The sequence below is a fragment of the Chondrus crispus genome, genomic scaffold, assembly GCF_000350225.1.
Source record: "Chondrus crispus Stackhouse genomic scaffold, scaffold_415, whole genome shotgun sequence".
Classification (NCBI taxonomy): Eukaryota; Rhodophyta; class Florideophyceae; order Gigartinales; family Gigartinaceae; genus Chondrus; species Chondrus crispus.
In genome coordinates, this window is record NW_005179311.1 from 1 (window position 1) to 24502 (window position 24502).

Sequence of the window (24502 nt, forward strand, 5' to 3'; positions counted from 1 at the left end):
ACGCCGCCCGTGCCGGGGCCCGACCCGCGCAAGCACAAGGCCGCCGCGCCGCCGCTCGTGTCGGCGCGCCCGGAATGGGACGCCCTGCGCCGCCACAAGGAGGCCGTCATCGACGCCACGCACCTGCGCGACCTCATGCAGGACGACGACCGCGTGCTCGCCCTGGCCACCGAGTACGACGGCATCATCCTTGACTACTCGCGCCAGCGCGTCACCAAGGAGACCATCGACCTGCTGCTCAAACTGGCCGACGCCATCGGCTTGAAGGACAGGATCCACCAGATGGTCTCCGGGGACAAGATTAATACCACCGAGGGAAGGGCCGTCTTGCACACCGCCCTCAGGGCTAGGAAGGGCGAACAGGTCATGCTGGATGGCGAAAATGTCGTCGATAAGGTCCATGAGGTGCTGGGCAGGATTAACAAGTTTTCGGACCAGGTGAGGAAGGGCCAGTTTTTGGGCGCCACGGGGAAGAGGATCAAGAACTTTATCGCCGTTGGTATTGGTGGCAGTTACTTAGGACCGGACTTTGTGTATGAAGCGCTCAAGACCGATGCCGAGGCTGCGGCCGCGGGGCCCAAGGCTGGGTACACCCTCCAATTTCTCGCCAACGTAGACCCCGTCGATGTTAGGAGGGCCTGTGATGGACTGGACCCGGAGGAGACCATGATCATCATCGTCAGCAAGACCTTCACCACCCGCGAGACCCTTGTCAATGCCAAGACCATGCGCAGTTGGTTGTGGGACGCCATGGGCAACGATCCGGCCGTCGTCAATCAACATATGATTGCATGCTCGACAAACCTTGAGAAGACGAAAGAGTTTGGCATTGACACCAAAAACGTCTTCCCCTTCTGGGACTGGGTTGGCGGCCGGTACTCTGTCTGCTCGGCTGTGGGCGCCGTGCCACTGAGCTTGATGTACGGCCACGAGGTTTTTGAAAAGTTTTTGCGAGGTGCCAGGAGCATCGACAAGCATCTCGTCAACATGCCATTGAGAAGGAACATCCCCGTCCTCATGGGCCTGCTCGGCGTGTGGAACATGAGCTTCATGGGCTACAAGTCGCGCGCCATGCACCCGTACACGGAGGCCCTCAACAAGTTCCCGGCCCACATCCAGCAGGTCGACATGGAGAGCAACGGCAAGCACGTCTCGCGCCACGGCGTCGATCTCGACTTCGAGGTCGGTGAGGTCGACTTTGGCGAGCCTGGCACGCTCGGCCAGCACAGCTTCTTCCAGCTGCTGCATATGGGGCAGGTCGTGCCGTGCACCTTCATCGGCTTTGTCGAGTCGCAGACGCCCTCGTGCCAGGACGGTGAGCCGGTCAGCAACCACGACGAGCTCATGTCTAACTTCTTCGCGCAACCGGACGCTTTGGCGAGCGGCAAGACGGCCGAGGAGTGCCGCGCGGAGGGCCGCGACGAGGCTTTGATTCCGCACGTTACGTTCACCGGCAACCGCCCGTCGCTCTCGCTGCTGATGCCCGTGCTCAACTCGTACACGTGCGGGCAGTTGCTGTCGATCTTCGAGCACCGCACGGCCGTGCAGGGATTCATCTGGGATATCAACAGCTTTGACCAGTGGGGCGTCGAGCTGGGTAAAGTGCTAGCAACCAAGGTTCGCAAGCAGCTCAATCAGAGTAGGTATCACGATAAGAAAGTGGAGGGTTTCAACGCGTCCTCACGGCGCCTCGTGGAGCGGTACATCCATGGATCCGTCGGATGCACGTTTGATGAGATTATGAGCGACGAGTAAGGAAGGGATGACCGTCAACCGGCGCATCGCATGAAATGTGTATTCTATGTTACAGTTTTGGTCGCACGACGATAAACCCCCACGACCCTGCACGCCAACCGCGGCGTGTTGAGACGCATCAAAAACGATTTCACACGTTCTACGGTACTAGTTTGCTATAAAAATATAAAAAGTATGAACCCTCTAGCGTCAAGAACTACGAACCCCCTGTCCGCTTCGCCAACCCACTTTCGCCCCGCAACCCCATGTCTACATCTGATTGACCTTGGGACCGCCGTGAAGATCGCACGCCGGAAAGGCGGAGCAGTCCAAAATCTCGTAGCTCCCATTCCTCAACATGCGCAACGTCCCGTCTTTCGCCCCTACCGCCGAAAATTCACAGCGCATCGAAAACGCGCAAAAATGGTTCAGTATCACTCCCGCCGTTCCTCGCCCTCGCCACAAAGCATCTGCATACGTACCGTCCCTCAAAATGCCCTTGATATCCGCGAGCCCCAGTCCAATGCAGGCCGGGCAGCGCACGTCGCCCTTGCCCATGCAGTTCGGGCACTCGTGCTCGCTGTGCACGACGCTGTCATCGAGGGTCAGCACGGCCGTGCCGGCGCACATGTCGCACGTCTGCCGCCCCGAGCCGCCGCAGCAGGAGCACAGCTCGTGCGGGCCCCACTCGCGCTCTCTGCCGACGACGGGCTGCCCCGCGCGCGCGGCGCCGCGCGGCAGCAGCGCGCACGCCGCGGCCGACAGCGCCAGCCGCAGGAAGGCGGCGCCGCGGCCGGCGCTCGGAGCGCGGAGACCCCGCGCGGACGTGCGTGCAGGCGACGGCGTGCATGAAGGCCATGGCGGCGTGCGCGGCGGTGCGGTGCGGAAGAAGGCGGTCGTGCAAGGCGGGGAGGGAACAGGGAGGGGATGAAGAATCTTGAGGGCAAAGCGCCGCCAGGGCGAGGCAGGGCGGGCGTGATTGGTTGGGGCATATCTGGGAAATATCTCAACGGGACGTTTCTTGACCACAGCGAGAGGGGAATAAAAAATCTGCGGGCCCTACTGCCGACCGGAATAGGACGGGATTCCTTGCTGCTTTCCTGCCTAGCCCGTTTGTGAGTTGAGAGGCGCACGATGCACTGCACATAACTTTCCGGGGTTTTAGAGTCGGGGAAGAGATGTATACCGAGAGGTCGAGATGAGGAGGTCGGCTTGCAATCGGCTCGGGGATTTGACTACCGATCGATAGGGCTTCGAATTTAGGACAACGAGGCGTCTCTAAATAAGCCTTTTGAATTCGATCGATAGACTCGTGTTTTAATAAAGAAATGGGTTTGGTCACTACTGCAAGGAGTCACTCTAGTATGCGAGGATGACTTTCAGCCAAGCGGCCTATCATCCACCTCAAACCTGTGTAGAACGTGTGGAACAGGCAGAATAGCGGATACAACGGGGTGCAAGCAAACGTTTCCAAGGGCACTACTGCAAGGAGTCACTAGTATGCGAGTATGACTTCAGCCAAGCGGCCTAGACTGACGGGGAATTGTGGAGATCTTTTAATACACGCCAGTTGAAAAGACGGCATTCTCACGGTCCTCGGCACAAGTCCTGCGGTGCACTACCTCGTCCTGAGCGATCATCTCTACGGCAGTTTGCACAGTATAATATGTGACTGCGGTGAAAATAACAAGAGAGCGACGAGAAAGTATTGACTACAGGAATCGGAACAACAGCCACAAAGGAATGTCATAACGGATTACAAAGCTGTCCGGTTCCTGTGAGAAGGACAACACTGAGCTCGGCTGTTGGTGGGGACGTTTTTTCTACTGCAGTCTTACTGTAAACAGGAACGCATTGTCAACGAGGGTACGGTACAGTTTATGACCTCCCTCTCGCTGCGCGCAGCCCCCTGCTATACTCGAGGATGTGTGTGCCCCGTGGTAATTGCTTAGGGATGCCACACAGCGGTGATCCGATCTTTTCTTACTAGCAAATGCATGTGTGCCCTTTCACGATTTTCGCAACAGTATTCAGCGACCGGGAATTGACGCTGCAACTACAAACCGCTTTCACCATCGCAGATGCTACAAAGCAGCACACGGCTGGATAGAGTACCTGCCAAAAAACGCCCGGCCAAAGAGGGAAAGGAGAAAATTATCAGCACATTAACGCGGCGCTCATGTAATAAGATTACACAAAATGCTTGCTTTGCTCGAGTGTTTATCAATGAAAGCGGGACAGTAGATCAATATTCGTGGGCAGCGCAGAATGGCGCTACAGCGCATTGATCTAGTCATCATCAGCAGGCGTCCAAATAACAAGCCGCCCGAGATAGAGTGGCGCCGGCGCGGAACACACGAACGGCCCCCTATTCCGCTTGCACGATATGGCCCTTATCCGAGACGTAGATGCCATCGAGAAACTTTCTGATATCCTTCCTCTTCACCAAACAGACGTGATGGACCATCGCAGCGCACTGCGACACGAGCTCAATATCGGAGCCCTCGACGACGAGTTCGTCCTTGATGTCAGTAGAGCGATAGCACACGACATCGCCATCCATTTTGACGCGACGGATGCGCTTCTCGCCGAGAAAGTTGCGGATCTCGCATGACTTCTTGTCGTCGGCGCACGTGACGTTAATGGGGAAATGGGCATACACAAAGCGGAGCTTGTATCGGAAGCCGACGGTGGTGCCGGTGATCATGTTTTCAATCATGGAGCAAATGGTGTTGATCTTGGCCGTTTCTTTGCGTGAGCCGTGCCACACATCCACGCGGATCTTGCCATCTTCCACGCGCCTCACGTCCATGCACGGCTTGACCGTGCGCTCTAGGGTGCCGCGCGGGCCCGTGACGGTTACCTTGCGGGCTTTGAGAGTCACCTCCACTGGAAACGACGCAATTAGTTGAGGATAATCGTGACATCACGCGGGGCGATTACAACGGGCAGACAGGAATGGTTAGAGGTGTTTCTTTTCGTACGTACGATGATTCCAAGTGCAAAGAGGCGGCGCGGGGCGGGGGGAAGGGGGGGCAAGTGCGGCGACGTACCTCCTTCCGGGACATCGATATACTCTGTCGAAAGGACGGACTTCATGTCGGGGGTGCGGCGGCGGGGATGATCGCTGTCGGCGTCGGAGAAGAAGCGGGGCCGCTGAGCGAAGGCTGCGGGGAAGGGGGCGTTGGGGGGGGGGTGCGAGAGGTCAAGACACGGCGAGCGGGTTTGCGATGCTACACGCGGCAAGGAGGGCGCCGCGGGCGAGCGCATTGCGCCAATGGGACGCGCATGGGCGCGGGCATGGCGACGCCGACGGGATTCGCCCCATTTCGTCAGAGCTGATGCCGAATCGGATCACTGGAGCTAGGGTTACTGGAGCTGGTTCAGTGCCCCACGTGTCACTTATGATCCCACAATACAGTATCTTTCTCACCGCTTTACACCCCGCTTGCTGTAAGATTTAAGGATTAGGGGGGTCAGGTATGAGAGGCAGTTAACTGCCCTGGTAAAACTTTGGGAACTTTTCTACACCGCTCGCATTCCCTTCATCTCCACTGCGCCACCTTCGCTATCGCTTCTTCCCTGTCTGCATCATCTGCCTTGAGAGGGAAGGTGTGCATCCGTCCAGTCTCTCGCCGTCCAGTCTCTCGCCATCGACCGCAACTCCTCCTCCACATTAACAACCCGCCCCATGAAACCCCACCTTCCTCGCCACCGCTAGACCCTCCTCAACCCACATCTCCGCGGCGCAAACAAAACCAGCGATGCCGCCCTCTCCGCTCTCCTTCGTCCCGCTCTCCTTCGTCCCGCTCTCCTTCGTCCTCCCGCACACGCCCCTCCCGCACACGCCCCTCGCGCACCCGCTCCGCCGCGGGCGCCCGCGCGCCCCGCTCTGCCGCCGCCACGCCTATCTAATCACCTCCACGGCGTCCACGCTGCCGCTCTCCCCCTCCGACGTGCACACGCTGCGCTCGCTCTCGACGCAGACGGTCGTCATCACTGGCGCGACGGGGCTGATCGGGCGCCGCCTGGTCTGGAGTCTGCGGTGCTCGCGCGCGTCCGTCCACGTGTTTGCGCGCGACCCGCCGGCGGCCCGGTCTCTCTTCGTCGACCGCTCGCTGCCGCCCGTGTCCGTCACGCGCTACGACGCTGCGGAGGGGACGCTGTCCGCGTCCGCGGCGCGCGCGCTGCGCGCCGCGGACGTCGTCATCAACCTGGCCGGCGAGCCGGTGGAGGATGGCCGGTGGACCCCGGCCCGCAAGCGCGCGCTGTGGGACTCGCGCGTGTGCGGCACCCGCGCCATCGCCGCCGCCCTGGCCGACCCCGCCGCGCGCGCCGTGCTCATCAACGCGTCGGCCGTCGGCTACTACGGCACGAGCGAGACGGACACGTTTGACGAGCGCAACAAGCAGGGCGGCGACTTTCTCGCCCGCCTGGCACACGCGTGGGAGCTGGCCGCGCTGGAGAACGGCCCCGCCTCGCGTACGGTAGTGCTGCGCATGGGTGTCGTGCTGGCGAGGGACGGCGGCGCGCTGGACAAGATGAGCATGGCGTTTCGCTACTTTCTCGGCGGACCGCCCGGGTCTGGCGCGCAGTGGTTCTCGTGGGTGCACATTGACGACGTGGTGAGGCTAATCTTGCACGCAAGCGTGGACGACAGGTGGCGCGGGGTGTACAACGCGACGGCGCCAGCGCCGGTGACGCTGGGCGAGTTTTGTACAGAGCTGGGCAAGGCACTGGGCCGGCCGAGCTGGCTGCCCGTGCCGAAGCAAGCAGTGCGCGCGCTGCTTGGGAACGAAGCGGCCGAGCTGATCTTGAAAGGGCAGCGCGTGGTGTCGACGAGGATGCAGGAGAACGGCTTTGTTTATCGGTTCAAGGACGTGGCCAGCGCGCTGCGCGATCTCACAAAGAAGGAGGCTGAGTAGGGTACTGCTGCGCTTGGTTAGGGGGTGGCTTGGTTGACTTTGTCGAGCGGTTTTGGGACGTTGGGCAGCTCAACGTCGGACTTTAGCTTGACGTAAAACCTTTTAAAGTCCTTCTCTTGCACCGGCATGCGCGTGTGTTCGTTTTTGCGCTTGCCCATGACGACGAGGGAGTGCACATTGTTGACGTCGATGCCGTACGCTGCTCGCAGGAATTGCTTGATCTCGAGCTTGGTCATTTGGGGGACGGTTTCGAAGACGAGCTCCTTCGTCTTGAACGTGCCTTCAGTCCCCGGCTTTGTGTTGAGGGTAAGGGAAGCGGGAGGGCGGACGTCGGGAGTTGCGGTTGCGTTAGATGGATACGTGGTGGAGAGGTGAGGCGCGAAGTACGGTTTTCGCTGCTAGGAGGCGTACCTGAGGCATTTTGACGTGCGCTTGCGGCGGCGCTTTCAACTTGAGTCGCAAGGGGAAGTTTGGCATCCATATTCTGGGAGGCATGCTTGACTGAAGCTGTTCTGCGGCGACCGATGAGCTTGTCGCTTTCAGTCAGGGATACATTGGCAGGGATGGGGCAGATCAGCGAGTAACAAACGAATTCTGTTTGATCGGACAGGCAGACTACAAAAAGAGATGGCGAGAGGCAATTTTCCAAAACGTCCATTTTTATTGAATCCGAGTACTGTACACAACATTTGTTCATACAGTAAAGTTTACTCGTGTACTGGGACATGCGGCGCAGTTTCTGCACCGGGCATCGATCTGCGCGTCGTCACCTTCTACGGTAGACGCGAAACCGTAAGCGGGACACCACACGAGCCCGGGACAAGTCTCCTCCCTGCGCCTCACCGGCATGATATCCCTCTTTGCTCGGGGCTGGCGGAGTTACGGCGCGGCATCCCGGCTGGGTCTGCGCCAGCTCTCGACGGCGGCGACCGAGACGGCGGCGACCGAGACGTCGGCGGCTCCGCCTTCAGTGCGCGCGCCGCGGATCGCATACTTAAACGCCCCGCAGATACACTTCAAGGACAAGCTTCGGCTGGACAACATCCGGGACAACGACGGTGCGAAGAAGAAGGAGGTGCGGGTGGGCCGCGGGCGCGGCTCGGGGTGCGGGAAGACTTCCGGGCGCGGACAGAAGGGACAGCGCGCGAGAAACTCGGTGCGGCTAGGGTTTGAGGGCGGGCAGACGCCATTGCAGAAGCGGCTGCCGAAGAGGCGGTACTTCGACCCGTTCGAGAGGAAGCTGGCGCTGGTGACGCTGGGGCGAATTCAGCACTACATTGACATCGGACGCATCGAGACGGGGAAGACGATCACGATCCGCGACCTGTGGAAAACGGGGTGCGTGGGCAGGATTAAGGACGGCGTGGTGCTGGTGAGAGGGGGGCACTTTCAGGAGAAGATCGATGTGCAGGTAACGGAATGTGAACCGGAGGCCGCGTCGCAGGTGCTCGCGGCGGGGGGGAAGATCACGCTGGCTTGGTATAACAAACTCGGGTTGAGGGCGCTGCTCAAGCCGGAGAAGTGGGCGCAGAAGGGCTTGCCACTGCCGCGATGGGCGAGGCCCCCGCCTAAGTTTGAGCATCGGTATCCGGAGCGCAATGAGCAGAATTTACCAATTCGACCGCTCAACTCGCAGCAAGATGTGGATCTGCTTGAAGAAGCTTGGAAGCGCATCGCGCATATCCGGCAACGCAAGCAGCACATCTAAGTGCCAGATTGACTGGGTGCCATGGTTCCACGAGGGGACCTGACCTCAGTCAATATCGAGGTAAGCGAAAGCGGTGAGGCGGTGCCCAACGCTTTTGAGAAACTGTTGATTCACTTCGTATGCTCTCGCACTGCGAGTGAAGCGCGGATTAATTGGAGTGGGAAGGCGTGCGCGGGGCCAAACAAGTAAAGTGCTCCGTATGCAGCATGAGGTGAATAAGCGGCCTGCTAGGATGGCAATTGATCTGTATCAAGACGTAGTTTCAGTCGTCTCATACATAAACGGCGTTGCAACACAGGCGGGGTTCAGTTGGATGTGTTATACTGAGCTTTCGCGATAGAGGCAGCCGTGTCAATCTTCTGAAACTCGGCGTCCACATTTGATTTGTGCCAAACTGCTCGTTGGTGGAGTTCTTCGAGAGTGACACCACGGGTTTGGGTGTCAGTCTTGGACGCGCGGGTGACAAAGTCCTTGTCGCTGACGTTGAGCATGTCACGCTCCTCCGTACTGGCCTCGATTGCGTGGAGGGCATTGATGATGTCCTTGTAGTTCTTTTGGGCGCGTGTGAAGTCGTACGGTGTGTGCAGGGCGTGCTCGCTGTGATGATGGGAGGATATAAAGATTGAGTCAGATTGAGCGAGGCGGGTGTAGATGTTGCAGCGGGGGAGCGACCGGGGTCACGTACATCTTTGTCAAAAAATCTGCAATGAGCTTTCGCAAATCCATGATGGAAAGTTGGACGGCGGAAGTACGGGATGTGGGGAACGGTGTGAGAGAAGCGGGCGCGGCTTGATTTGCGCGGGCAATAGAGCGATGGTGGCTGGCAGAGGCGGGGCCGCAAATTTCCGTGAGGTGGGGTGGCCTTTACCGGTGATGAGCGTTGTGAGCGTTGCGGAGGCGGCAGTGGAGCGGGCCAATGCACGCCTCCCCCCATAAATTACTCTCTGCCGCAGCAACTCTGCTGCAGAAACTACGAAGGTACCAAAAGTTACGTGCACACGTAGAGAATTTCTGCAGCAAAATTTTCTTACTTCTGTCGAGGGTCGAACTCGAGACCTCTAGCATGTGAAGCTAGCGCTCTAACCAACTGAGCTACAGAAGCCGCAGAGATACAATGGTGCGGCTCGCACTCAATGTAAACGACGTATTGCATGTTTTTTTGAAAAATCTAAAATTGACCAATAGGAATCAAGTACGCGGATAAGATCTGCGAAACCATAAACATTTTCGCTTTTAGCCAGCCCGGTCTAAGGCGACAGTGAGGGCAAACCGACAAATAGGCAGACCTCCCCGCGCTGCCTTTCACCTTCACCGGCCAACCCCGAATCCGGCGCCCCCCTAGTCACAGTCCTTACCCCACAGCTTCCTCCGCTATCGCATCGACAGCCTCTTGCGTCCCTCTCGATGAGTAAAACCATGACACATACGAAGTATTAAAGAGTTATAAACAAGACCGTTTGCGAAATATCTTGATCATGAAAAGACACTGTACCCGCAAGTGTCTATCCGACCAGGGCCACTCCCCATCTGAGAACAGCCATTTTTAACAAAAACATATACATCAAATTGCGAACTTGGAATGTCGATTTGGGCAACATTTACTGAACGTCATTGTCCTCGGCAATAACACCTTGCAGGGCACTGGGGTAGCAATTTTGACTGCATGAAAAAAAATTCAGAATACAATGCAGATTAAGTACCCAGTTGCTCTTTTAAACTTGGGTTTTTGGTTTCGGAGTTATTTTATTTTACTCGCGACTTAGCTCTAATCTAGTTCTTTTCCAGACATTTCTAGAAACGAAAGAGAAGGACATGTAGTTCTCATTAATCTCTTTTATATTCCATAAGGCACACGTCAAGTAAGGTGGCGAGGTTATCGTTCTCCCTCTTGTCGAGAAAGCGCCAGTCTAGAGAAATAATAACTCGAAAAGTGATCGCATATGAGGACAACGGTAGGATAGAGTCTCATGACACACAAGTGCTACAGTACAGGCTGGTCTTGATCCGTTTGAATGAATTACAGCAGCTTCTGATCCCCGTCTTCTCTCCCTCTATAGCGGAGCAAGCGACTCAAGCACTTCTATCGGCGCAAGGAAAATAGGGGGGTCCCAACATCCTAACACTCTCCCACCTAGCCCGGGGCGCCAAACGCCAACGCCCGCTCCAAGCTTCACATGAGCGCGAAAGCAGCCCCGCTCTCCTTCCTCGTCGACGGGCAAGCCTTGCAACGCGGCGGCCACCTCACGCTCGTCCGCGATGCAACGGACGCCTGCGATGCCATCCCGCTGCTGCTCAACATAGTGAAGACGCTGACCAATAAGCGAACCACCAGCGCCACTCAAACTCCACTCTTCCTGTCCACCCGATCGCGCTCCAGATACGCGCACCCCGATGACAGACACATCCACCCGGTGCTGTCGCGCGCTGCAGCCGCGGCGACGGCGACGTGTGTCGCGCTCGACCCTTACACGATGCAAGACCCGGCGTTCGCTTCCGGGAAGCTCGATTTTCAGAGGCGGCTCGTAGAAAAGATCCGCGATATGGCTCGGGAACAGTCACTGCAGTTGGTTGTTATTGAGTGTATGTACTCTTTGAAGGCCGTGTTTGGAGTGGACCCGTCCGCTTTCGTGAGGAGCTTGATCGCACCAGGCACAAACTTATCCGTCATTTCTGCGTGCCCGATGGGCTGTGGCATTGATGAAGACATCGCTGATTTGGCCGATATTTCGGATTCCGTTTGCGACATGCACGACTTGCAGACCGGCGCTGCGAATGACATTGACGGAATGCTCAGAGTAGCAAAGAACGCTGGTCGGTGGCAACCCTCGTTAAAAGCACAGCGCTATCAAGTCACGGAGGCATCTTTTAAAATTTACACTTGATGCGATTTGCTCAAGAACACCTGTCTACAAAATGTACTTGCATTTTTGCTCTGCAGGCACAACTTTCGGATACACTCGCTTGTATAAAGTCATACAAACCGTGTCGTGATGGAGAATGACATTGTCAAAAATGCATTTCATGTGCCCATGCGTACCTAGCGGCTCGAGAATGTGTCCCGTCCGTCCCATTTTGGTCCACAGCTCTACAGGTTTGAACCACCGCACGTCCTCGGGGTTGAAGAACATGAATTTCGCCACTGTCCGTCGCTTTTGTGTCTTAAATGGATACCCTGTCAAAATGATCCGCTTCAGTATGATTCTATCTGGATCCGCCCCAAGTGCAGTCCCCGTAGCGATGAGAGACCCACCAGGATGGAAAAGCAACCCAGGTGCCGGAGCATATGTCGCTGGTCCGTAAAATGTCACGACTGTGTGTCGCCCGTGTTTCAAGTACCTTTCCATCTTGTGCTTGTCTGAGTTGGCATTGTGTTCTGAAAACATCGGTCTACCATCAAAACGGACAAAACCACAGTGCATCTCTAGGTGTGTCTTCGCCTTGATATCACCGGCATCCTCTACATCCACACGTCGTACTCCAAAGTGTACGACACTTTTCCTGTTTTCATGACGCAGCATGCCGGATGCAATAATTGCTCGCTTCCCTCCTTGTAGAACGGATGAAAGCACATGAATAGTTTCGGCGGGTACGTTTTGCACATATATATACACTTTCCGCCCAGGTCCGGCCATGTTAACGGCTTCATTGCAGGCCGCGTCCTCTGCATCTTTCTTCGCTCTCGAGAGAACGCTCTTTCGAGTGGAGGCCAAATTGCGAAACTGGAACAGGGAGGCATACTGTGGAGGAAGCTGCTCCTTCGGATCCCACTCTCCCGTGCGGAAGGATTTGAGTCCGCGGTATCGGGCAAACCTGATACGAGCTGCTTGATTGATGGGCGTATCAACTTCGTCGGGAAATAAAGTGTTGGTTTTCGCTGCTTCTCTCACCCTCTTGACTTCCTCCTCGTCAATGTCCATATCGTCATCTGCCATGGCATCGTCCTCAGCATCATGACCACCAGACATATTGTCGTCCGCACCAGCCGTACCAGCATCATCGTCATCATCGATCCCTTCCTCATACTTGGCCAGTAGTTCATCAACAGGGTCCTCCTCCTTGACATCTTCCACCTCAGGCGGCCATGTTTGCTCACCCATCATTTCATTGACCTCCGCTTCGCTCTCGACGGGTTCCGCCTCCCCCTCAACCCGTACGGACAGCTCCTTTGACGAAGCGACGTCAACTATCTTCGACGCCACAAACGACCCAAAACCTGTAATGTGGACTAGCTCGTTCGCCGAAAACCCGCGTCCCCTCGTCCAGCCGCACAATACTAGTATCCCCTCGTTACCTTCAGCCCCTGGTTCTGCCGTAACACTTTCCACACGCATGTACCCATATCTCGAGCGCCAGTTGACGTTCCTAGGTGTCTTTGCGAAAATCCTGCGTAGCGCGAGCTTATTTCCCTTTTCCGCCGCCTCACCCTCTCCGCACTCGATACAAATTGGACGAAGCGCATGATCTTGTCCAACACTCTCCGCCGCCAGCTCTCTCCCTCGCTGCTTCCTCAACGTGGGATCATCCGCCCCTTTACCAATCGCCACTGCAAACACCGTGGGAAGCCCTTGCTCCCTCAAAGCAGTCACCAAATCAATGCCTAAGTTGTCGAGCCTATCCTCCGCTCCCGAAAACACGAACAGGACGATGTCGGCCACTTTCGCCATATCCAGTGCCGAGATGAGAACTTCCCTATCCGTGGCGCCCTCCCTTCGCACAACCTGCGTCTCAAACTTTCGGCTATGCTTATCGCGCTCCGTGGCTTGCATGACAGAGCACAGGGTGGCGAGCTCGTCGTCCGTCGCGTTCGAGACGGCCACCAAGCCCACTAGTACCGGCGCGTGCGAGGCGGCAGATTCTCGAATGCCACGCGCGGTCGCGGCTATGGCCGCTTTGCGTTGGGCGCGCGCATTTAGACGACGGGCAGTCTTCGTCACGCCGCCTGCCTGCCCGTGGACGCGCTTCCCCACGAAGGCTTGGACGCGGCCGTGGGCACGCTTCGCTCGGCGAGAACCCATCTGGCGAAAAAAGAAGAATTGCCGCTTGTTTCACGTCTTGCAGAGTGTGGTCGAGAGGCGACGGCGACACACACAACGTTTGTGCTCAGTAGGAAACACGGTCTGGTCAGTGTATGCTACGCCGCCGCCGACAGCATGGGATCAGTACAGCACGGTAACAATGTGGCTCTTTTGCATTGAACACGTGTCTACCGGCTACCTTGAAAACAGTACAATTTGGTGTAAAATTTTGCGAATCCTTTAGCAATGTGCTGAACTTCTGAGGAATGGGTCTCACCAAGACAGACGAGGGGATAGCAAGGAAAGACTGCTCACGCCCGTTGCCGATTGCTTTCTGTCTCTACCCTGTCTCTTGTAGCCCAAGGATATCTGTATTGTGAGAAAGAAAACTTATCGTACAGAACCCCATTCTTCGTTATTCGACCATTCTCCGTCGCAGCTCACCTCTTATTCATCAGTTTTGCACGGCGAAACCTCTTGAAGACCATACTATCAGTGAAACGCAGCTTGCAGCTGTATACCTGAGCTATCTCACCCATTAAAGGCACGGCTGAACCTTCTTCCCGTCAAACGAAAACCAAAGTCAGCAATGGGGGTTCCTCTTCAGGGCGAAGCCCGCTATAGGAAGATCAAAGTGCTCGGAGAAGGAACTGTAGGTTACCGAGCTTGCATATGAAAGATAGAATGTCCGCATACTTCAAGGATGCTAACACTTCTCTCCCAACCATTCTCCTTTTGAAACCCCCATTTTTAGTTTGGTGCGTTTTGAGCCTGTACGCGCTCCGGAGAGGCTCTGACAAGCGGGAGGCAACCAACTTCCACAGTCTAACTTGTTTTGTTTTGTCCTACCGAATTCCATAGGTATTGTTTCGAAGGCACGCGACCGAACGAGGAAAAGAGATGATATTAACAGCATTGTCGCCATTAAGAAGATTAGGATGGTAAGGTCTTTTACGTACGGCATTAGCCCCCATGAACATCCGTCGCACGCGCTGCCGAAGCACAATTGCTAACAATCACACGCATTTGGTAATTTTCAGGGACACTACAAGGATGGCATTTCTGTGACAGCGTTGAGAGAGATTAAGCTTTTACAGGAGTTGAAGCATCCCAATGTCATTGTACGTTCACACACTTGCTAATGCTGCATTGTACCCAACTTGTCCCTTCGGTCGTAACTCCCAACCTGACGTTGACATCCTTCCTTGGTCATAAAACAGGGCCTTGTGGATGTGTTCGCGGGCACTAACAATGTGAACATGGTAATCGAGTTTTGCGTCACGGATTTAGAACTTGTCATTCGTGATCGCTCTATTGCCCTAACTCCAGCAGAAGTGAAATGTTGTATGAAGATGATCCTGCACGGGATTGACGCCTGCCACGAGAAATGGATCCTCCATCGAGATCTCAAGCCCAGCAACATCCTGGTCGGTGCAGACGGTCAACTCAAGATTGCTGATTTCGGTCTCGCACGCCTTCACGCATCCCCGAAGTCCCGCCTCACTCATCAAGTTATCACGAGGTGGTATAGACCGCCGGAGCTACTCTATGCAGCACGTACTTACGGTCCGGCGGTCGATATGTGGTCTGTTGGGTGCATTTTTGCCGAGCTGATGCTCCGAATGCCGTATTTGCCTGGGGATTCGGACATTGACCAGTTAGCCAAAATCTTTCAGGCGCGAGGTACCCCGAGCAAGGAGGACTGGCCAAACCATGACGCTCTACCGGCCTACGTTGAATTCACACCAACACCGGAGCCGGACCATAGAATACTGTTTACGGCTTCATCACCAGAATCTTTGCATCTCCTGGACAAAATGATGTACCTCGATCCACTTAAGCGAATATCTGCAAAAGAAGCGTTGAAGCATCCCTACTTTTCACTCGAGTACCCGGCAGCATGCGACGCAGCTACTTTGCTTGCTAAGATTAAAAGCGGAAGCACAGTGAAAGACCAGGGAACCGCCAATGGGAATGGAGAGGATTCCATGGATGACAGTCGCGAAGGCGAGCAGGGCTCAAAACCAGTCGTGAGTGAAACTGCTCGCGCTTTGGGAGGACGACGGCTTGATTTCTCGTAGGGGGTGTCAGCCCTCTTACGTTGGTACGAAGTGCAATTTATTATACAAGTCTGAAGCTGTACGCCACAGACACCGCCCGTAATTGTTGAAGCGCGGCTTTCCCTTATAGACAAGTAATGCCACTTCTATGCAGTCTTCATAAACAAAAATACAGAACAACTGTCTGGCATAAATCCAGTCGGCTATAAAATTGATCTGGATCAGGCCCATCAGTCAGTCAGATGTGTCTCAAATACTTTCCTGCAACAATTTTTTTTTTTTTTTTTGTGTTTCAGAACAGATGAACGCTTAAAACAACTTGATATGAACCGAAGTATACTGTATATGTCTGCAGTTGGCGCCACGTAGCGCTTGTTGAATAATGATGCTCCATAGACGGTGTGACTCGGGTAGTCTTCAATCGTGAAGAACTCATGTTTTTCGTGCCTTCGACGAAACTCCGACAAAATGGCTAGAGATACTTAACTTGCGAAAAAGCAAATGAAGGTGATCGATTTCCTCGAATCCTTTTCTTAGTCGGGAGAAAACATGACGCCATCAGTTCGTGAGTCAACCTTTGCAGTGTCAAGGCGAATGGAACGACAGTACAATACCATGACCGCATACCATTAACTTTGCGGCCAATACGTCCCATATATCCATTCTTGCCTCCACAAGTTTTCCCGCTCATGGATGTAGGGATTGTTAAAGTGTAAAGAAGAGAATGCCTTTGGTACCACTTCTCACCACTTCTCATGAAAAGGAATTGTTTTTGCCAACCCCTGTCGTAGGCGATTAAAATTCTATGGCTAAAGTCCAGTTCCGCTCTGCTCACCGGCTGTGTATCCATTTGCTCGAGTCCTTCATTCATGCCGTAAACATTAGTATTTTCTTCGAAAACAATTCTTCTTCCTAGAGACATGTGCAAGCGTTTGTAGATACCGTTGTCCGTCAGAGATTAACAAGTGCACCCCACAAATTGCAGCTTGATTGTGATTGAGCAATTTGTCGTCTTAGTATTGACCTGTAAGCTCATCATGTCTACAGCGCAACCTCAACGCTTCCTATAGATAGTCTGTATGCATGCAGATTCAACGCTTCACAAATCAATGAAATATGCCGACCAGACGCACTGTCCTTGGCCAAAACGGAATATTGATCACCTCCAAAGAACATAACTACTGCAAATGAGGGTTGCATTGCACCTTGGAGATGGTCAGTGCCTCGAAAATTGAACCCAATGAGTATTCAAGTTGCCTCCCATCGCTTTGTAGAAAACTTAGGGTTGAATATCGTGTTTGGTACCAAGGGCATGCGCGAAACAAAGCTCATTATCACTCTATTATGGAATAGTGGAGAGAAATAACCGGGGCTGGCATCTTTGTAGGATATGGTCAAAGTCTAAGAACGTGTCAAAGAATGTCAAAAAGAACAAGGGCTCTACGGAGTAATTACTTCGTGGCCATACCATCCTCTGGTACTTCTCACTAGTAGGAAAACATGGTTAAAGCTTTTGAAATTGTATGAGACGGCGGAAAATAATCTATTTGCGTGGTCTTTTTTTCCGCATCGGCCCCGGTGCGACCGGATTGCAAACAAAATAGGCGACAATCCAAGACCCCAGCAACCGCTTTGTTGAATGATTCAACATCTCGACATCTTTCTGCCTCTATTTCCTCATTACGTCCTTCCGACGAGTCAGGTACTGTTCTTGTAGCCAGGAAGTATGGAAAAGATTTTTGGGCTGCAGTTTTGGGCCCTAAGGGATTCGGATTAGGGAGACCGGGAAAGAAGTCGGACATATTTGACTTCCATTAATCCTCCGTGCCTCTAGCTGATTGCATCGAGGAACTCACGAATGAGACTATATATGCCCCTTTCATATAACTGGAGATGTGGTATAGTAGTCCATCCAGTGCAGCTAACTTCTGGTAGGATTCCTTTAACTACGAAGGAAGACATGGATGAATGAACCGCCATGTCACAATTCGCGGGACATAAACCTGTCAAGGACATTTAAATATTTACGGGCCCGCATATGAATTTAAACTTCTTCTCTACATACGACTGCTCTAATCTGGAGCAAAAGCTACTCAGTGCACTTAAACATCAATGACCCGTTTTCATGCCCATTATTGTGAAGAACTAAAAGCACTTGCTGCGCTACAGTGGAGACAATAGCTTTCGCTCAGCAACTCGTCATACGCAGTGATCAGGAGCAGTCACACATCCCTAGGTCGGCATTCGGTCGGAATGAGGCAGCCGACTTTGTCGCTCCATGTCCTGCATGTGGTGGCGAATGCGTGTATGGAATTTAAACCGCGCGACCAGAAAATGCGGCTCTGTATCTCTCCGATACTTGGGGCTATATCTTGTTTTGAGTTCTCTTGCAATTAACCTGACTATACCTGCTTTGAAGCGACCATCAATCGTTTCAAATCTGAAATCATCGCGGTCTTCAAACCTTGTAGCTGACTTCGAGTTTCGACATTACCTTTCGGCATGTGTCATCGTACGCGAGTCAAGCGATATTCTTGGAGAGTTTCTGGTGAGAAATTATCTTGCCGGAGTAGATCACTTCTTCATTTATGGAGATGATAGCGACCCATCAGAAGTGCAACGTCTAAAGATTTTGTTTCAAGCTTTCAATGGGATTGTCACATATCTTGAGCACGGGAGACAAGCTCCAAGCGATGAAGAGGATCCTGAAAACTACGTACAGATGAGAATGTATCGACATTGCGTTCAAAAGTTTGGCATGTCATCGAAATGGGTGGCCTTGATTGACAGCGATGAGTTCTTCGAAACATCCTCTTCTTCATTCTTTGACCACTCAGAAGATAGAAAGCTACATCATGCCTTTCTTCACGATGTACTCAAATCTCACGAGATGACTCCCGTGTTGTGTGTTCGATGGAAAACGGCGCTTACCAATGGCAGAATTCAACCGCTGAAACAGGGTGAGACGATTCATGAGTCTTTCCCTAACACATGTAAGACTCGGGAGAACAACAGCAAGAAGCTGGCTCTCCGAAAAATGATCTTGCAGCCTCGATTTGTCGATCTGGAACGTACCCCGAAACAGGATGTTGCTATACACAAAGGTTTCCGTTTTAGCGGCCCTATGAAGAAACTTCATTGCAAGTGGGGACTCCTTCATGGCATGGAACCTCCCATTCACCTCATTCACTATTGGAGTCGAGATTTATGCAGTTTCTTGAAAAAAATCCGTCGAGGACGCCCCCGAAAAGGCGTCCCGATGCGAAATCTGAGCGATCTACTGATAAGAGAGAGTGCGTGTGTTGAAGAAAGAGGGAAATGGTACAAAAAGGCCCGAGTAGAAGCAGAAAAAAGACTTCTCCTGCAGCTTCCTGTCTTCCCAGAGCGCAAGAGTCCTCTTGGAGGTTTGAATAGCGCTATTGGAAATCAAAACTCTTCAATTTTTAGATTCTCCGAACAGCGCATGTCTAGGTTGATATCAGAAATAGCCATGGGAAGCCTTTTTTCGAATGAAGCATACTGCGAAAACCGAGAGTCTGTCGCTTGTGCATCATCAAAGAAACGAAACTATTCGAAGTGGCCATTTCCCTGGGTTGAGTATATCACCAGCTCCAAATCAATGGCAAATGAGGACCGTTTCTTCACATCAAACAAAATCAAATAGAGGCAGTGAGGCGACCTTAAATACTCAAATCTGAGAAGTCAGGCTTGTGGTCTAACCTGCCCTAATAAACAGGGATAGACAAAGTCACATTGAACACATTTAAATTTTCTTTTGTACTCCTTACGAAAGCAATTGTATTGATGTAATTCGTGTAGGACGAAAAAGTAGCCCCAATGACTTCTTCCAGTTGATACGATTGGATAAGCACAAATCTTTAGAGCGAAAGATTGCATCTGGACGATGGGGTCTGGCGTAAAGTCCCGTCGCACTGTCCGCAAGGCTCAAGATGGTGGCATACTCCCTCGATGGGCAGCAGTATTTTATCTCGAATGTGCACCGAACCCTTTGCAGCGGAATAGGAGCTGTCCCCATTGCTCGGCGAGGTCAAATTCGCTCTCGGCCTGGCCTACGTCTTTGACAATTTCAGGTTGACATGATATCGTTTCATAGACAGTCCTAAGAAAAAAGAATGCTAGAGTTGGTATGATTCTACTGCGAGGCTGACTTTCTTCACTTTCAAGACGCCTATCGTAACTGCTTATGGCGACCATGAATTCTTAAATTATTATTTTGCAACTTTCGAATCAGCAATGGAGAAGCGAGAGTACAATGGAAACAGAGTAGAAACGTAGACGCAGCAATAATAATGGTAGAGTAACGAGTCAATGGTTCTTGATATGTCGTAAAGACATGGATAACCCAACTCTAGAGCCCTAGTATAGTATTGCAAGAACGTCATGGATTACAATGGACAGTATGACACTTCGGCAGTTTCAGCATTCGCCTGCCGATTTCCCTAACTGTGATGAATTTTAGAACACGAATTTGACGAAGAGAAAAGAATCTAGTCAATAGCTAGCTGCCGTAATGCGATCCACCGCGATCCACGAAGCGTTTTTAAAAACGAGATCCTATTGGCCTGTTAACCCTTCACCACGTCACTGGCACATGGGAGTTATCATAACTACGCATTTGTGAATTGGCTGCTACCTCGAGAGGTAAATCGTAATGCGACTGAACTTCTCCCAACTGAGATTGGCATAGAGCCGTCCAGTGGTCGTCTGGCTTACGGTCGCCGAACTTGAAACGAGTCCATATAGTGCTTCTCCAAATGCTTGAAATCAGATCCACGCGGTATCAAGACCAACTTGATTGAATCGCAACCCGCCGACAGCGTTCGGATGTATTTTAATACAATTCGGGGGAAATCTATATTGGCTTAGCGCATTCAATGGACACAGAAGATGTCTACTGGTACAGACACACCAAACACAATGCGTCGAATATGCACTTTGGCATGAAAAGACAAAACCTAGCACTATTCATGACTTGACTATCTCCACTGTGTTGGCCCAACGAGATGACTAGTCACTTGAAACGGCAGAAAACTTTTCGCAAGGATGTGAAATTAATTCTCCTCTGAAATGAGGCCGTATTATTACGGAATCCGATACAGTCTCTGGGTCTACACGGCCTCACTTGCTATCCCCCTTTATGTATGTCTTTACAGTGGGAATTCCATTCTCCTTTGGCGCGGCCCAGTGTTTTCTTTCTATAGTAGTAAGTTCGGGGTATCAACAGTTTCAACGCCGGTGAGAATTTCCGGGGTCATCCTTACCTTGATGTGCCAGGTGAATTCGCAGGAGTCTCATACTTTCAACTATACTCACTGCTAACCGCAGTACTTTTAGTTCTCTGAATAGACGGGACCATTGTACCGCCATCCCCCTTCCTGCTGACCCTAACGTTTTGTTAGCAGCTTCTCCAAAGCAGCTAACAAAACTTGTCTCTCTTGTCCCTCCTGAATCTGGGCAAGAGTGCTCCTCATTCCTTCTTGTTCAGTACGAATGTCGCTCAGCGACATTACTTCGAGAAATATCTGCGCTTGCATCCCGGCTCGGTATGCATCCGCGCGCCTGCATGGAAAGTTGTTGTTCAACATCGGAGGTCAATCGGTGCTGGAACGAACATGTCGAAAAGCGCTAGAATGCAAGCTAATATCAAAGGTATTTATCCTTACGGACCACGAGCATGTCGTGAACTTTCTCAGCGGGGTGAAATTTGGCGACCGTGCGGAAATAATCCTCAAAAGGGTGAAGACGCGTAACGGCACAGAACGCATCGGGAAAAACTTGGAGCACATTCCGGAACAATTTCGTATCATCGTGAATATTCAGGGGGACGAGCCCTTTGTCGACCCGCGCAACGTGGACTATGTCATATCGAAGCATATCGAAGCGCACGCTGATGCGAATACGGAGAGCAAGGACATCTTCTTCAGCACGTTGCACCAGCAGATTGAGGACTTGGAGTACCTTCAGCAGACGAGCTGTGTGAAAATCATCGTGAACAAAAGGAACAATGCAATGTTGTTCACGAGGAACGTAGTACCGTGGAACAAGGGCGGGGAGGTGAGTGCAAGCACAAAGTACTTCTCATGCACTGGATTATACGTTTATAACAGAAATCGCATTGAGGAATACAATGCGCTCGAAGATACAGAGCATCAGATTGAGGAAGATGTCGAGCAGATGAAGGTGTTGGAACATGGGTACGTTATCAAAACCTTTGAGTGTCCGTATTTTAATGAGATCTCCGTGAATACGACGGCAGACTACAGAATGTTAAGGGCCAAGTATGACCTTGCGAATGGAAACGGAAACGGGACGGGGTCCTCACCGATTAGCTCGAATTCGGGGAGTGGGTCAGACTCGTTCGTTAGTGCAGAAGAAGTGTAAATAAAGAAGAAACGGGAGAGCAAGAAAATCATATTTCATCTCGGAATGCGTTTTTGCATGGGAAGGAAATGTGTTGTAGAAGACAATATAGAATCAAACTGTACCATAGTGAGCTGACTCCACGGCTTGCTTATCGTGTTTACAGTCAAGTTACTTGCTACAATACGCATTCAGACAATAATACTAACCGTCACACCTCAGGGCGCGAATATTTGCACTATGGTACATACAAACTTTGCTGCCACTCGACGCTTTTCACAACATGCCATATTACTCCATGTGAAGAAACATTCAATACCTCCCTGGAGCATTGCCTACGCAGGATGCGACCTGGCCCTGATGTCCTTCACCACTTAAGTGCGCCACTCTCGGTGTAATTTTCTTCTGCGCTAACCGTCGTAGCCTCCTTTGGGGCTTTTGCGACCACCCATCGATCCGCCAGGCGCCTCCATCGAAACCCTTGCAGTAGGCCCACCAAGAGCACGACTGCGAAAAATGCCGCGTCTAGTCTCCCGATGAGCCTCGTCGTGCTATCTCCTACGAGCACGGAGTAATAACGGCCGCACATTGAGAACACTTGCTTCCCTTCCCGTGGCGACGTGAGGACGCGAAGCACGGACGACGTCGCCAGCAGCCCGATGACAAACGACACAGCGGCCCACACGGCAACAAGTGGGTACAGCAGCCAGATGTTGCAAAACTGGCCCACCACGACCGGGGCACCCGCCATCGCTCCAAGAGCCGTGTACGACAAAATGCGGTATTGGTCGCGGCCGATCGGCTTGCCGACCAAATACACCAATATGACCTCCGCGAAGCGCTCGGCGGACAGCGACTCGATCTCAATCGAATCCGGGCTGGGCACCTGCGCGGCGATATCCCCCCCGTCGTTGCCCTCGTCGTTGTCCTCGTCGTTGTCCTCGTCGTTGTCCTCGTCGTCATCCGCTTCCTGCTGACGTACGGCAACAGGAGCGTGGATGCGTCTCTGCGTCGGGCGCACGCCAGTCGTGCCTGACGGGACGGTTGTAGACGGGGCGGCGGTAGATGGCGGGACCTGCTCAGCGTCGGTGTCATCCCCCTGCACCTGCTCCGCGGTCGTTGTCGGGGAGACAGTTGTGGTGGAGGGCGGGGTGGTGGTGGCATCGTCTGAGGCCTCGACGACGACCTCACTCGCAGTCTTGGGGGCCAAGTCTATGAACTCCTTACAAAACGCGTCTTCCATCCCGCGGACATCGGCCAGCGGAACGACTCTCGCCTCAGTCCCATCTTCGCCAGGCACGGCGGCGAACCAGTTGGCGAGAAACCTAGTCTCGTTAATATCTCTCGGCTCGCGAATGTACTCCCTATCCATCCAGTGTCTTAGCAAGGGGGCTCCGTCTAGCGGAAGCCTTGTCGGTCTGACCAGCGTGGCCGGCACGGCGGCGACGAGCCACACCAGGGCCTGGACGAACATGATGACGGCGACGGCGTTTTTCGCCGGCAGGCGGTGCGGCACGGCGGCGGCGACGGTTCCCGCCAGGGCGACGGCGACGACCAGCAACAGCAGCAGCGCCCACAGCAGCTTGGGCGCGCTCTCCCGATCAGCGGCGGCTGCGCGTTTCCCCACCCCTACGCGCGTGGGCAGCAATGCATCCTCCGTCGCGGCGGCGCGCACCAGCACAGCGCGCGAGACGAGGGCGTGCGCCCAGCGGTTGACCGGGTCATCGGCCAGCTCCGCGAGCGGCGGCCCGGAGATGAGGCGGATGGCAGGGAGCGTGGTGAGCAAGAGCGAGGCGGCAACTGTCACAGCGAGCAGCAAGCGCAGCACGGCCAGCAGGGCGCGGGCGCGGCGCTTGAGAGGCGGCGGAGGAGGGGGGACGACGGAGGAGAGCAGGCGCGGGGGAGTGGGGCGTAGGCGCGACTCGAACAGCACCAGCAGCGCCGTGAGGAGAAGCGCGACGACGGCTAGCACCAGTTGCACCAATGGAGTGAGCACTTCGCGCGCCGCAAGCAGCGGGGGGGGAAGAGTTTCCATGGAGGGGGAGGGAGGCGCATCGAAGACGCGGGGGCGATGCGCAGACACGCAGCGATGTAAGGAGAGATGCAACTTCAGGGTGCACAATAATATAGAATGTTGCTCTGGGCTACCCTTCTGCTCACAGGCTGTCAATCCAGGCTGAAGACGTGTATAGAAGGCATGCGCCGTGCGTCGTACGTGGCGCGCCATCGCCTCCGCAGCTGTGAACGGCTCGCGGAGCGGAGTGTAAGATACGGAACAGTGCAGTACTACAGTCCACAGTAAACGGCCCTTCATACGTACCGTCCATCCGTTTCATTATTGGCACCAGTGGCGCCTCTCCCGCCCCACCGGTGCCGACGCGTCCCGCCATTCCCAAACCGGCTCCGGGATCCGTTTGCAACGTGTACAGCGTGGACACGGCGCGCCTCCGGGCGCGCCGTGTCCAAGGGAGCATGCCCACCGCCTGCTCTGCAAGCTGCGGGCCGCTGGTTGCACAGCCCCGCCACCGCCCGGCCCAGCCGCCCATCGTGCCGCCAGAACAAATATCTCCGCCTGCCTATCGCCACTGCGCCTTTTCATCCCCTCAACAGGCACGGAGGATACACAAATCCTCACTCCGAGATGTACAATTGCACACCTTCAGCGCCTCTGCTCTCGCG

The 24502-nt window shown here is 53.8% G+C and overlaps 9 protein-coding genes; 4 read left to right on the plus strand and 5 right to left on the minus strand.

The window, feature by feature from the left end:
• Nucleotides 1-3: 3 nt before the first annotated feature.
• Nucleotides 4-1954, plus strand: CHC_T00008268001 (glucose-6-phosphate isomerase; the record flags this gene model as incomplete). XM_005718574.1 is given in 2 exon segments in its annotated part: nt 4-1755; nt 1756-1954. A coding segment is annotated over 1 exon segment (1752 nt), but the record flags the coding sequence as incomplete, so codon positions are not given.
• Nucleotides 1955-3892: 1938 nt separating this feature from the next.
• On the minus strand, nt 3893-5004 carry CHC_T00010322001 (60S ribosomal protein L9). XM_005718575.1 is given in 4 exon segments: nt 3893-4102; nt 4103-4623; nt 4788-4833; nt 4834-5004. 2 exon segments carry the CDS (start codon nt 4831-4833, stop codon nt 4103-4105), a joined length of 567 nt encoding a protein of 188 aa, XP_005718632.1. The 5' UTR covers nt 4834-5004; the 3' UTR covers nt 3893-4102.
• Nucleotides 5005-5498: 494 nt separating this feature from the next.
• CHC_T00001205001 (hypothetical protein) lies at nt 5499-6659 on the plus strand. The gene has a single exon (XM_005718576.1). It carries the CDS (start codon nt 5499-5501, stop codon nt 6657-6659), a length of 1161 nt encoding a protein of 386 aa, XP_005718633.1.
• A 17-nt stretch (nt 6660-6676) lies between these two features.
• Nucleotides 6677-7223, minus strand: CHC_T00001206001 (hypothetical protein). XM_005718577.1 is given in 3 exon segments: nt 6677-6952; nt 7071-7154; nt 7155-7223. The coding sequence occupies 2 exon segments, from the start codon at nt 7152-7154 to the stop codon at nt 6677-6679; spliced, it is 360 nt and encodes a 119-aa protein (XP_005718634.1). The 5' UTR covers nt 7155-7223.
• Nucleotides 7224-7821: 598 nt separating this feature from the next.
• On the minus strand, nt 7822-8241 carry CHC_T00001207001 (hypothetical protein). Its single transcript, XM_005718578.1, has one exon. The coding sequence runs from the start codon at nt 8239-8241 to the stop codon at nt 7822-7824; it is 420 nt and encodes a 139-aa protein (XP_005718635.1).
• Nucleotides 8242-8246: 5 nt separating this feature from the next.
• Nucleotides 8247-9301, minus strand: CHC_T00001208001 (hypothetical protein). XM_005718579.1 is given in 3 exon segments: nt 8247-8859; nt 8860-8964; nt 9053-9301. 2 exon segments carry the CDS (start codon nt 9299-9301, stop codon nt 8860-8862), a joined length of 354 nt encoding a protein of 117 aa, XP_005718636.1. The 3' UTR covers nt 8247-8859.
• A 1648-nt stretch (nt 9302-10949) lies between these two features.
• On the plus strand, nt 10950-11249 carry CHC_T00001209001 (hypothetical protein). The gene has a single exon (XM_005718580.1). It carries the CDS (start codon nt 10950-10952, stop codon nt 11247-11249), a length of 300 nt encoding a protein of 99 aa, XP_005718637.1.
• A 24-nt stretch (nt 11250-11273) lies between these two features.
• Nucleotides 11274-13382, minus strand: CHC_T00001210001 (hypothetical protein). The gene has a single exon (XM_005718581.1). The coding sequence runs from the start codon at nt 13380-13382 to the stop codon at nt 11274-11276; it is 2109 nt and encodes a 702-aa protein (XP_005718638.1).
• A 589-nt stretch (nt 13383-13971) lies between these two features.
• On the plus strand, nt 13972-15463 carry CHC_T00009512001 (Cyclin-dependent kinase D-3 CDKD-3). Its single transcript, XM_005718582.1, has 4 exons — nt 13972-14038; nt 14244-14323; nt 14423-14503; nt 14603-15463. Exons 1-4 carry the CDS (start codon nt 13972-13974, stop codon nt 15461-15463), a joined length of 1089 nt encoding a protein of 362 aa, XP_005718639.1.
• Nucleotides 15464-24502: the final 9039 nt, after the last annotated feature.